General features: G+C 39.5%; 1 protein-coding gene across 5 annotated transcripts in view; it reads right to left on the bottom strand.

The window, feature by feature from the left end:
- Positions 1-13,309, bottom strand: part of si:dkey-191m6.4 (rho GTPase-activating protein 22) — a 57,016-nt gene that overhangs the window by 14,645 nt on the left and 29,062 nt on the right. For 4 of the 5 annotated variants that reach the window (XM_037755970.1, XM_037755969.1, XM_037755973.1 and 1 more), the window contains one exon: positions 12,396-12,483. In XM_037755970.1, coding sequence (XP_037611898.1) covers positions 12,396-12,483 — 88 coding nt within the window. Of the gene's footprint in view, positions 1-20; positions 391-12,395; positions 12,484-13,309 lie in introns of those variants that run through there. The other variant, XM_037755974.1, reaches the window with a different exon arrangement.

Here is a 13,309-nt window from a genome sequence, read left to right as displayed (position 1 = left end):
CAGCATCTGTTCCCCGTTACCTTGGAGATGTTGTTTCTTCAGTCTGTCCGGCTTGCAGCACACCGGCCCCATGTCTGAGTGAGTGGCGCAGGCAGGAGCTGCGACTGGCTCCGGCCTAAAGCTGCAGCATGAAGCGGCTTCTCCGTCGCCGCTACGCCCGTTTGGAAGCAGATCAGTACGCAGGTAGCACCGACGGCCAGGACCTGCCAGTGAGGCATGCTCGATGCCAGCGGAGACAAAACCCGTCAAACGGGTCCCACTTCTTGCCCTTCACTCATTTACTCCGTCCATTCATTCACTCTTTTCTTCCCGGTTCTTTCATTCAGCAGTGTGGGCAGCAGGTCTGTTCCCTCAGCCCCCCTGGGGAGAAGCAAATCCCTGAGGAGGAATGTAACAAGGATCTCTCTCTCTCGCCCTCTCTCTCTCTGTCTGTCTCTGTCTGTGTGTGTGTGTGTGCAGTAGCAGGGAGATGGGCTGTCCTCCAAGCTTTGCCAAACAAACTTGTATACACACAGACACAGAGGGAAAACAGACAATGCCAATCAATCTCTGTGAGATACAGGCAGTGCAGACTTTGGATTATTCACACTGAACTGTATGAATGGAATATTCGGCGCAAAATCCGTTTTTGCTATAACCCAAAAGTGATCACGCCATTAACAGGAAGTGTGTGCGTGGCTCCAGCTATTTCTTGAAAATGCCGCTTAAGCTAATAGAGAACAAGTTGATGCGTGCTTCAATAAAACTCTGTAGTCCACACTCGTCATTTCAGCCGTTTACAGAAAAACATTTTCCTCAAAAATACTAAATGAGACATGGTACCAGGCTCCATAGCTTCATCTAAACTGACTAACAAGCACAGACATACCTTTCTAAATATTAACCGAACGGAGGCCGAAGCTGCCTGAGGTTGTAATTGGCTCTTGTTAAATAATCTACAATTGTAAAAAGAGAAAAGCAATCCGGGAGCAATTGAAAAGCCATGACAGTCCTGCCTTTTCTGTTTGATTGAGAGGTAATCATCCCAACAACGATCACTTAAGATGGAGACTGAATTAAATACAGAAAAGCAATCTCACATAATGACCTTTATAATACAATTTGAGATATATTAAGCATCTCTTATTTAGTTATCTGCATTCTTCTTCAAACTGTAAATGCCAAGAACATTGTTGTCCAGAGTCCAAGATATGTGATTTTTGGTTTGGTGTAACATCTTCACTAACATCCTCAGAGTATACACTATACAGTGTCCATAACATTCTTGGAATGTTTTGTATTTACAGTAGTGTATGTTTATTATCATACTAACCCACATTTAGAGTGCTAGGTTGGTATCTGTGGGTGGTTAAAGCATGACTGTCAGTGTTTGTGTATACACAGCAAAAAAATCTTAAGTCATGTAGTCTAGTAATATCAGCCACCAGGAGAAACCAGCAGAAAGTAGTGACAGCTACTGGAATTAGAGAAAAATAAACACCTCCTTCTAATGTAACATTTTCTTCCTAGAGCATGTCCCGTCCCTCAACCTGGATGCTGTCCCCATTGGCTGAGCTGTACTATACTGCACCAACATCCTGCACCTCCTGGCCGAGTCCTGTTGTTCCCCATGCTAGAAGCACACGGTATGTCTTGTATGTTATTGTCTCCAAAATGTCTTGTATATTGGATTGGTTTTGTTTTTTGTTCTATTCATTTATTTTTTCTTGCGGTTGTATCGCTGATACATCATAAAAAAAGTCATAGTATAGTAAGTCATAAATGTCATAGTATAGTCTCATAAAAAATGTCATAAAAAGTCGATGTAACATACATCATAAAAAGTCATAGTATAGTATGTCATAAAAAGTATAGTATGTCATAAAAATGTCATGAAAGTCATTGTATAGTACATAAGATAAATTAAGATAAGATGAACCTTTATTAATCCCCGGAGGGAAATTCAGGTGTCAAAGCAGCAACATCAGCAAACAGAGTGAAACACAGGAGAGGTAAAGGTATACAAAAATTATAAAAACAATAATAGAGATATAAAAGATACTGAGTGAATGGGTGAACATAGTGTATACAGTCTATAAAGTGGTATATAGGATGTATAGTGTAAGTAAGTGTAAAGTGCGCCAGTGGTTAGAGTCCAAGATGGTTGCAGATAGTGCATGTTGACATCATAAAAATGTCATAAAAAATCATAGTATAGTATATCATAAAAACCATAGTATAGTACATCATAAAAAATGTCATAAAAAGTCATAGTATGTCATAAAAATGTCATAAAAAGTTATAGTATAGTATGTAATAAAGATGTCACACAAAGTTATAGTATACTAAGTCGAAAAAAAATTCATAAAAAGTCATAGTATAGTATGTCATAAAAAAAGTCAAAAAAGTAATCTTTTCCTAACCCTAACTGTAGCTACTGTGTGTCAGGTAGACCTACATGTGTTGGCTCTTTCACAGACTGAAGATAAGGGAAGCACGAGGCCCAGACTGGGCTGACCAGCTGGCCCCCATCTTCACAAAACACTTCAACAGATCACTGGAGCAATGAGAAATTCCCCTTCTGCTTCAGATGCTCCACTCTCATCCCGGTCCCCAAAAAACCCCCATCACAGGATTAAATGACTATAGGCCCGTTGCCCTGACGTCTGTGGTAAGACATTTTTTGAGAGACTGGTGTTGGCCCACCTGAAGGACATCACAGGACCCTTGCTGGAACCTCTGCAGTTTGCCTACCGGGCAAACAGGTCGGTGGACTGCACTACATTCTGCAACAACTCGCCTCCATAGGAATATATGCAAGGATCCTGTTTGTGGACTTCAGCTTGGCGTTCAACGCCATCATCCCAGACATCCTCTGCTCCAAACTCACCATCATAAAAAAAGTCATAATATAGTATGTTGAAAAAAAGTCATAGTATAGTATGTTGAAAAAAAGCCAGAGTAGAGTATATCGAATTAATAAAAAAATGCCATAGTATATTATGTGGAAAAAAAAGTCATAGTATAGTATGTCGAATAAAAGTCAAAGTATAGTATGTCGAAAATAATTAAAAAAAAGTCATAATATAAAATGTAAAAAAAAAGTTATAGTATAGTATGTCCCCCAATTCAAAATGAACCGTTTTAAAGTGACAACCTCGATCAAAATTTTAAATAATGTTTTTTGAGGCTGTAGGGTTACGCAATAGCTTCATGGTATACTTATCTTACTCTCTTATTTATGCTGTTTGATGCAGATCTTGTGCAATATGCATAATGTGCAATGTATGTGTTTCTCTGTTTACATGTTGATTGTTGTTTGTTTTTAATGTTTTTATTTATTGATGCTGCTGATGAGGCCGCTGTTTGTGTGCAGCAGTTGAGTCTAAGACAAATTTCCCCAAAGGGACAATAAAGTGTATCAAATTGTATTGTATTGTATTGTATTGATTGTATCATATAGTATTGTTTGTCAAAAAAGTCCTGAAAAGCCAGGGTATAGTATGTCGAAAAAAAGCTCATAGTATATCAAAACCGTGTATATGGTCAGCATGTGAATTTGTGGCTAAATTGTTACACAAATAGTCAGTGATCATGTCTATTATGTTTTGTGAACAGTTACCAATTAGTCATTATATAATATGTCGAAAAAAAGCCATAGTATACTATGTCAAATTTTTTTGTAAAAAGTCATAGTATAGTATGTCGAAAAAAAGTAATAGTATAGTATGTCGTAAAAAATAAAAAGTCATAGTATAGTATTTCGAAAAAAAGTCTCAGTATGCTAAGTCGAAAGAAAATCAATAGTATATGTCGAAAAAATAAAAAAACGTCATAGTATAGTATGTTGAAAAAAACAAGAAAGTCAAAGTATAGTATGTCGAAAAAAATAAAAAAAAAATCATAGTATAGTATGTCCAAAAAAATTCAAAAAGTTAGTAATCACGAGCTGGGCACAATCAGAGCATGTTAGCATGAGTCACCCAGCTGAAAAAACATTTTGACATGCACTTTGACTTTTTAGGTTGGCCTATGTTCCATCTACTAGCATGGAGGGGCTTCATGACCTCTACTGCAGCTAGCCACCAGGAGGAAATCAAGATATTATCGCTTCACTTTTGGGGAGTTGTCATGTCGTCCATCTTTAAATACAGTCTATGGTACAAACATCAGAGAGGTCTCAGTCTTCTCATCTAACTCTCGGCAAGAAAGCGAATAAGTGTATCTCTGAAATGTCCAATCATGAATAAAAAAATTACTTTCTCCTTGGGTGCATCTGAAATTCATGATATTTGACAACAGAATATTTTCCTTTAAACCTCCCTATTTGTCCCTATATGCATCTTACAATGTTTTTTGAAGGCTGTGGCTCAAAAGCTGGCTACAAATCAGACCCAATGAGGATCAACACAATGGCCAACATATACAGATCTGTTAACATTACAGAGGTCAAAGGGCAAGTAGACTATGTGTGAACTCAGATGTGGATTTGTTGTTGCCTCTTGGTAAAATAACATTTCTAAAACATAGAAAAATCCTGTGTTTGTACAGGATCCAAGTGTGTGGGCTGCCTAAACGACTAGTCCACCATAATTAATTAGCAGAAGCTGTCACGTTTGCACAGGCCGAGTGCGTTTTGTGTGTGTGTGTGTGTGTGTGTGTGTGTGTGTGTGTGTGTGTGTGTGTGTGTGTGTGTGTGTGTGTGTGTGTGTGTGTGTGTGTGTGTGTGTGTGCTGTTTTCCAGATGGCTTAATTGCTTCACACTACCACAACAGAGGGCTTATAGCCTTGAGTCAACCGTTAAATACAAAGATTATTTTTAAAATACCCAGTTATTTGCCCATTTCTTTCATGCCTACAGGCTTTGAGACAAGCTCAAATCAGACTCGGACACATGACTGTTGAATAGGCTTTGTTTGGGTGCACTGCTCGCTCCGTCTGGAATACATAGAGATAGATAAAAAAAAAAAGCATGGTGGGAGTCCAATTTTTAATTGCTTGCATGCTAAACTCATGCTGTTATTTCACTGAAATGCAAAGAGGAAATTACGAGGAGTAGCAGGTTGAGTGATTCCTTTGCTTTCACTGATCAACATTCAAGATAGAACGGACTGCCAAGGTATTGTGTTGAACGTATTGAAACAGTATACATACACATGGAGATTTTTATACTGGCTATTAGGGCCGGGACAATACACCCATCTTCCGATTAGATACTATCACGATACTTGGGTGCCGATTCAATATGCATTGCGATTATTTTTTCCCCCGAAGTATTGCGATTCTACGAGTATTGCGATTCAATATTACGATATATTTGTTAGCTTTTTTAACACTAGACCATGGGAAAAAAATGAATCATACAATTCTAGGGACTTTTACTTTGGAAAATATCTAAATTTAATACAGTAAAAAAATAATTTTCAGCATGTATGTAGTCAGAGATGTCCTGAAGTCAAATATATCAGTTATTGTCAGGCATTATTTATTTTCCAGCAGACCAAAAATCAGAGAATAAAGACATTTCCCTCACAAATGAGTCGTATTTTCTATTTAATTTATAAGGGACATGTAATGTTTTATATTTCTGGTGAATATAATCCAATCAATCTTATTTCCATATATGTATTTTGTATATACAGTTCCCTTTGTTAATACCTTATTTTGAAAACCAGACAGTCACGTGTGTATACTTTCACTTACTTCGCCAAGTCCGTCGCTAGCTCTCACCGTTAGCTCCCTTCTCTTTATACATCCATGGTCAGCTCCATCGTGGCCGTTTGAATGCATTTAACATAAATGTCAGTATATGGGTGCTCTACAGTTGTAGCGTCGGCCGATTTAACTACGGAGATGCAAGGGGCGGCTGGCTTGACCGAAACGTTACCACAATACAATAACGTTTCCTGTCCATGACAGAGTTAGCATGCAGCTTTAGCCGTGATGTCTAACTCTGCTTTTCCTGCAATGTGTGAAACCCAAAGTGTTTCCATACTTTACTGGATGTGTAGTTAGTTTTTACCACTTTGGATTTAAAATGTGAGGGTGCAGGTCGTATCCACGCTGACCCCTCCGACGTTTTCTGCTCTGTCGTAACTGCCGGTTTGTGCTCGCTACGGCCGGCAGACGACCGTTTGTTTTGGTTGACGGATACGGAACGGATATGACGTCACGTTACTCTGACTACAACAATAAAAGCGGTAACTTCCTTCTACCTCCACATCCGCAAATATATAGATTCTGGTATTAAAAAAGTCAATTTTAAAATTGTAAAAAAAAACTGCGATAAATAGGTGAATTGATTTTTTTCCACCCCTGCTGGCTATGACCCTAAACTTGTGCGCACATGAGACATTTATACTGAATGATGATTTCATGCTCTTCTAATTTTTTTTTCCCAATCAGTTAGGATCCTCCATCTGCTTCTATAAACATAGACAACGTCTGTATGTAAAGCCACAGTAATGGATAAAGAGGTGCACACAGCCAGCATCTTGCTATCTGTCTTGTATCTACCTTTTGCAACAGCGGTGTGTACTCCATATCTCCACAATAAACATGACCAATGGTTTCAGCCTGTGGCTGGACACACACACGCACGCACGCACGCACGCACGCACGCACGCACGCACGCACGCACGCACGCACGCACGCACACACACACACAAAGTCCATCAGTCAATGACATGACCCAGATGAACAGCCAAGGTCCCTGGGCTCCTTTGAAGGACAAGGCTACTGTTACAGTGGACAAAAGGAGTGCTGAAAGTGAGAGAAACCCAACAGCTTCATTTCTGGGCTGGTTGACCTCAAATTGAGGGTTTATCAGTCTGGGAGCCCTAATCTGTTATCAGTCTTGCCTCTTGGATGTGTGGTTTTCTGCCATTTATGGCAAAGCTACTACTGGTGTTGCAGGCATATACAGCATGGTGTGCTACACACAAAGTGGTGGTGCCTGAAACAGGTTTTTAAAGCATAACATTTACTAAATCATCTGTAGTTATTATTATTCTTAAAGGGACTATTTGTAACTTTCAGAAATGCTTCTTAACAGCGACACCTGTGGCCGTGAAATCAACGAAAGTCAGCATCGGGCTCGCGCTTGCTCGCTCTAAATAGACATGAACGAGCATCGCTCAAAACAGTGAGGAGACACACGTCACCTAAAACCACAATATCACTCTATATTTCAGCTGCTTGGCAGTAATGTTAGCTGACAAGACGAAGGTCTCTCCATGAACAGGATTTACATCTGATCCTAGTGTTGGCTTTTCCTGCCTGAGTGCAAGCTGAGGCAGCGGGGCTCTCCAGCGTGTCTCCCTGCTCTCTCCGCCTGCAGCCGGAGAGAGCAGAGGAGACACCGGCACCCGGTCGGTAACGAGAAGACAACGTAAAGCTCCGTCACTTCACAAGACACGGGAAACCTCTGTTGGTCTGGAGGAGCTGCAGCAGTTATTTCTGCACAAATGTCCCCTGTACATTCACTAGATATTCTCAGAGCTAAACTAACTCTTCTGCAGTGTGTAGTGAGCGCGCGTTCACGTCTAGAGGTGGAGCGAGCTGAGCTGTCTGAGTGAAGGCGAGCAAGCAGAGGAGGAGGGTACAGCAGCTACACGCGAACGCGCATATGCGAGCGCGCATGTGTGACGGCCCGCTACATTTATACGCTTACAAAGTTACAAATAGTCCCTTTAAGGGACTGTACACAAATTATTAGAAAAGGAGGAAGAAAGGGGGAGGGTTGTGTGCTTTTTCTTTTTTTAATAATTGTCATTTGACTTTTTTTGAGAGGGCAGGGGAGGTTCTTTCAATTTTTTTTCTCATCCTGGATTTATTCCAGCGTTCCCTTAAAATTAATACATTTAAAGTCTATGTTTCTGCTCCTACCTCTGCATGTTTAAAGACCAATAAGCCAAAAAATACATTCATATTAAATGATTCATTTAATTATTTATTTGTACATGTTATTATTATAATTATTATTATTATCAATTATGATAATAATAATAATAATAATAATAATAATAATAACAACAACAACAACAACATGAATAATATTTATTTATTATTTTTGATATTATTCCTATTTACTTTTATCTTTTCCTTACTATTTTATACTTACTATTTTATGTAGTTATTGAACTTACTTATCAACATTACTACAATTACCATTTATTTATTTCTCTCTCTCTCTCTCTCTCTCTCTCTCTCTCTCTCTATCTCTCTCTCTCTCTCACTCTCTCTCTCTCATATACCAACACATCCCTCTGGTCCAAGTTATTGACATATGATTATAAGAAACACATGCACAAACACTTAACAATACTCCCACTAACAAAAAAACAGCAAAAATCTGTACCATATTCAAGTCATAACATCTGTTTCATACCTCTTATCCGTATATTTCCTGTTACACCTTTGACTGTATGATTGTCTGTCACCTGATTGTACTATGTCCCACTGACATGTAAACATAAAGGAGTTTACATTACAAATGACAGTCCTTATTTCATCCAACAGAGAAATATATTTAAAAAAAGTCCTTAAACAGTCCTGAAACATCTTCAAACAAACAAATGTAGAATACATGCAGCCACATCTTCACACCTTTCTAGTGGAGCTATTTGTTTCTCAGACGATCTAGCAAGAAATGACAATTTAACCTAATATGATAGTAATATCTTGTCAAATAGAACACCCAAAGTGTCTTGCCCAAGGACATATGTCTCCAACCCTGTGAGATCCTGTATTTATTAAACCATGAAGAGTTAAGGACTCGTCAAAGAACCCTTAAGAACCACTCTTCTCCCTCGTAAATGGTGCCTGAGACGTCCTTGAGTGGCACCTTTTTCACTAACCAACAGTCTTTGCTGTCCTTTTAGGAGTGAATAGAAGCACATAAGAGCAGAGGGCATCTGTGTAAAAGAGCATCAGTGCTTGTTGAGCTCATTGCTGATTAGTGTTCTGCCAGAGCTGGCTGAGAGTTCCCAATAAGCTGCTCGCTCTTGGTTTGAAGCTGTACCGCTGCTGTTCAGTGCAAATTGGCCGCGGCTGTGAGGAAAAAGCTGCAGACATGACTGGACACCGTAATGACTATCCTCCACGAAGCGTTACTTTTAACACAATGTGACGCCTGAAATCTCAAAGTCTATTCATTTCATACAACAGGAGTGAGTAAAGCCTTCATCACTCTAATCCGATTACAGAGAAGAGAAAGAGCAGAGTAACTCATGTGGTTCCCTCCAAGGAACCAACAAATCTAATATGGCGTGAACAGAAGATGTAGTCAGCATCAAGTTGTTGAGCATGGGGAGAGAGCAGCCATTTAAAACCTTAAAAGTCTTCAACAGGTTATAGTCAAAATTAAATAAGTCTTTAACCCTTATTGTTAGTATATTTATCTAAACCTTATGTCTCCTCATGGCCTCCTTTGAGCTGCCTCCTTCTCTTCATCCTACCTGTCTCTTAACTACTTTCCTCCAAGACTCTTATCTGCCCTTCCTTCCCTCCCATGCAGTCGCTGAGGGCCTGCAGGCCTGTCCGTAGAAACGCACTCTCTCTTTCTCACCCCTCTGCTATGTTGACCGGCCATAAACAAAACACACAGAGACTCACAACCCTGTTGGCCATTCTAAACACAAGCAGAGACCTCCGAGCAAACACTCCCAGAATGACAGAGTGAATGATATAGTGGTTCCCAAACCTATTTTCCTTGAAGCCCCCCCGCCCCCCTTCCTTGTATCTAAAAAAGCTGAGCCCTCCTATTTCTTAAATCGACTTTCTTTAATAAATAGAACCCGTCAGATTGTGTGACAACTTCATTAATTTACTCCGATATTGTTAAAGCTGTTTTTTGTTATTGTGGTTAAATGAATGGTATGTATGGTGTTGTTAGATTGCTGCTTTGTGCGTGGCAAGCAGGAGAGAAAATAGGTTTTTCACCGTAGTGAAAATGTTGCTTTTGAAAGGCTAAACGCCAGCAAATATGGACTGAAGCAGAATATTACGTTAGATAAAAACATGTTGAGAATTTTGGAAATGATTACATCCATCTATAAAAAAAAGTTAAAAAAAAAAAGACTTTTGGACTTTACAGCGGTCTAGAATTAGGGGGTGGGGGGTGTAGGGGGACCCCAGGTTGAGAACCACTAAAGATTGTACTATACTACCACTGAGCTCAGCTGCTATCTTGCATAGTACCGTGGTTGTTCAATAGAGATGTTATGGTAAAAGCCCCTTAAAAGGCTTCCACTGTTTGAGCTTTTTTTTCTTTATATGCCTTAACATTGGTCAACATTTGAAAACATCACATCCACGCACACATACCAGCACACTTCAACACACATAAGTGTTGTATGGATTTAGTAAAAAACTTGAAAGGCTACATAAGGTCAATCTAATCAGACTGTTTCGCCGCAGGCAAAGCCTCTCTATGTGTCAGCCGTGAGTGCAACATGTGAAGCATGACGGCTCACTAACAGTCCTGAGATCTACCGGCACAGAGCAGCTTGAGATGATGGAGAGGCTATTTTATTTCCTATTTATTTTATGGCACTTCTCGCAGGAATTGACTTTCACAGCTAGAAATGTAACGCTTGTACCCGACATGTCACCAGCTCTGAGGTCATGCAATGTGAGATAAGGAGATTGACCACTACAGCAACTGATAATCCCCTGGCTAATGGTGCTCTCTGCTGTCCGAATACAGAACAGCAACCAGAGAATACATGTAATTATACTGTCTGTTTAACACAGATCTGTTGTAGTAGGTAGTGCAGACAAAATAAATTCATTTCTGATCACGATCATAAATCAAAGAACATTTCATCTAATTGCTGTTCAAATTGTTATGTGTTTTTAGTAGGGCTGTCAATCCATTCAAATATTTAATCATGATTAATCGCATTATTGTCCATGATTAATCGGGATTAATTAATTAATCGCACATTTTTTATCTGTTCAAAATGTTCCTTAAAAAGGAGATTTGTCAAGTATTTAATACTCTTATCAACATGGGAGTGGACAAATATGATTGCTTTATGCAAATGTATGTATAAATGTATTATTGTAAATCAATAAACAATGATAGATATTGTCCAGAAACCCTCACAGGTACTGCATTTAGCATAAAAAATATGCTCGAATCAGAACATGGCAAACTGCAGCCCAACAGGCAACATTATTATCACAAAGTGGGCGTGTCTGTAAAGGGGAGACTCGTGGGTACCCATAGAAACCATTTCATTCACATACAGTATCTTTCTTTGAAAATGGCCGTGCCAGTTTTTCCTCAACAACATTTATCATAAGTTTGTGTATGACAAGATTATCATTCAACACAATATTGGTGTCCAGGATAACAGAACGATATTCAATTATGCAATACCTGTTGTGAATTTTGCGCTATATTCAGTCTCTCTCTTTCTCTGCTTCCCCGCACTGTTGTAGCGTATCAGAAACAACAACATGTGGCATACGTCTGACGCTGTAGCCTACAGAATTGCTCATGTAGCCCTAACTCCAGCAAGAAAGATGTCCGCTCTCGTTAGCAAAAAGAAAGCAAATGCGCCTATTTGGCGATTGTTTGGTTTTAAACCAAATGAAAAGCAGAGCCAGAGAACGTGAACAAAGTGATTTCTAAGCTCTGCAAAAAAACAAGTCGGGACTAAAGATGGAAACACAGCAAATCTCCGCTTCCATCTTAAAACTCACCATCCAACACAATATTCAAGTATGCCACAGAGTCCATCCACAAAGAGCAGCCGGAACAAAACTCCTACCACGGCTAGTGGTACGAGCAATCAGCCCTCAACTGAGACTGTACGAGGGCAGTTACCAGGCACATTGTAAAAGAAATGGTTTCTATTTGTACAGTTGAAAAAGTACTGCCGATACATCATCACCACTTTGTGGCCACGTATAGGTAGCCTATTGCAACATATGCATCTCCACTCTATAGATATCTATGTCTATGTGTATCTCTCTTTTTTTTTTTTGGATGACGATATCGTAGTTTTTCTTAAAGCAATGTCAGTAGGGGAATTTCAATATTGCTCAACCCTAGCAGGATACACGTTGGCAGGTCTTGGATTTAAAACTTTATATACATGTGTAACCACCACTTTCCTATTGATATTCCAAATCCGATGGAAGCTATCAAGTTTACATTGCGCGTGAATTATTCATAATCCAAGCAAATGCGTATACAGAGTGGGAATACAAGATATGTAGAAAGATGAAGAGTAAAGCATACTACAGAAACCAGAGTAGCATAAAAGTCATGTATAGTGAATGAATTATAGGTGTGGAGTAAATTAGGGACAAGAAGTAAAGGTGGTGTAAGAGGAGGAGGAGGAGGAGGAGGAGGAGGAGGAGGAGGAAGAGGAGGAGGGACTGAAGGAGGAAGTGGATCTTACCTGGTACAATCTCGAAAAGGTGTCTTCCTGGTTCGTCCGGATTAGCTGTGAGTTCGTTGACCTGGCATCCTTGCAGAGGTATGCAGCCCTGAAACAGAGTGAGAGAGAGGCATTCAAATACTAGGCTGAAATAAATGTAATGATGTCCTTACTTCTTTCCATTCCTCCCTGTTCTTTTTACTTGTTTCTTACTCTTTGAACAATCTTTTTATATCGAAATGGAAATTTTAAAGAGCACAAAGTCCTGTTACATGGTTTGTATTGACTTTAACGGAGAAGAACCTTCTCTGTTGGAGTAAGTCAGCTTTTTTTGTTAATTTAAACCTGCCTGGTGTTTTTTTTCACTGCATATACTATAGGTCACTAAGAAGATTTATTACCATCCAGTGAGTTTGTACGTTCAACATTGTATCCGTAACAAATCAGCGGATTTGTGACTGAAATGTCGAAGTTTGAGGAGATCTCTTATGCAGGACATCTCGTATAGATACGTCTGTAGATACAGTAATGTTTAATACCATGGAGATCACATATGCAGATCCTGTAGTTGAATTAATAGAACTTAATAGCAATTAGATATTTTGCTCAAAATGTTCAGCCCTTAAAGGGGATATATAAAAAAAAAAAAAAAAAACTTTTTCAGAGGAGGTCAACCCACAAACTGTGAAACAAGACGACCCAGTCAGTTTTTTGTGAGCTGCCTAGATCAGAAAACATGTGATTCAACAAGCCATTCAGATTGGCTCCCCTTCCTATGTCCCACGCAGGATCATTAGAATACATGGCTTGAGAACTACTTTTGCAAAGGTGCACCATATTTTTCTCGCAAGCCAATCAGAGCAGACTGGGCCTTTTCAGTAGGGGGTCTTAAAGAGACAGGCACTAAAATGGAGCGTTTCAGACAGAAGGTGGAT

This window comes from Sebastes umbrosus, chromosome 20, assembly GCF_015220745.1.
Source record: "Sebastes umbrosus isolate fSebUmb1 chromosome 20, fSebUmb1.pri, whole genome shotgun sequence".
NCBI classification, from domain to species: Eukaryota; Metazoa; Chordata; class Actinopteri; order Perciformes; family Sebastidae; genus Sebastes; species Sebastes umbrosus.
Note: the sequence above shows the minus strand (reverse complement) of the source record. Positions and strands in the feature narration are given on the sequence as shown.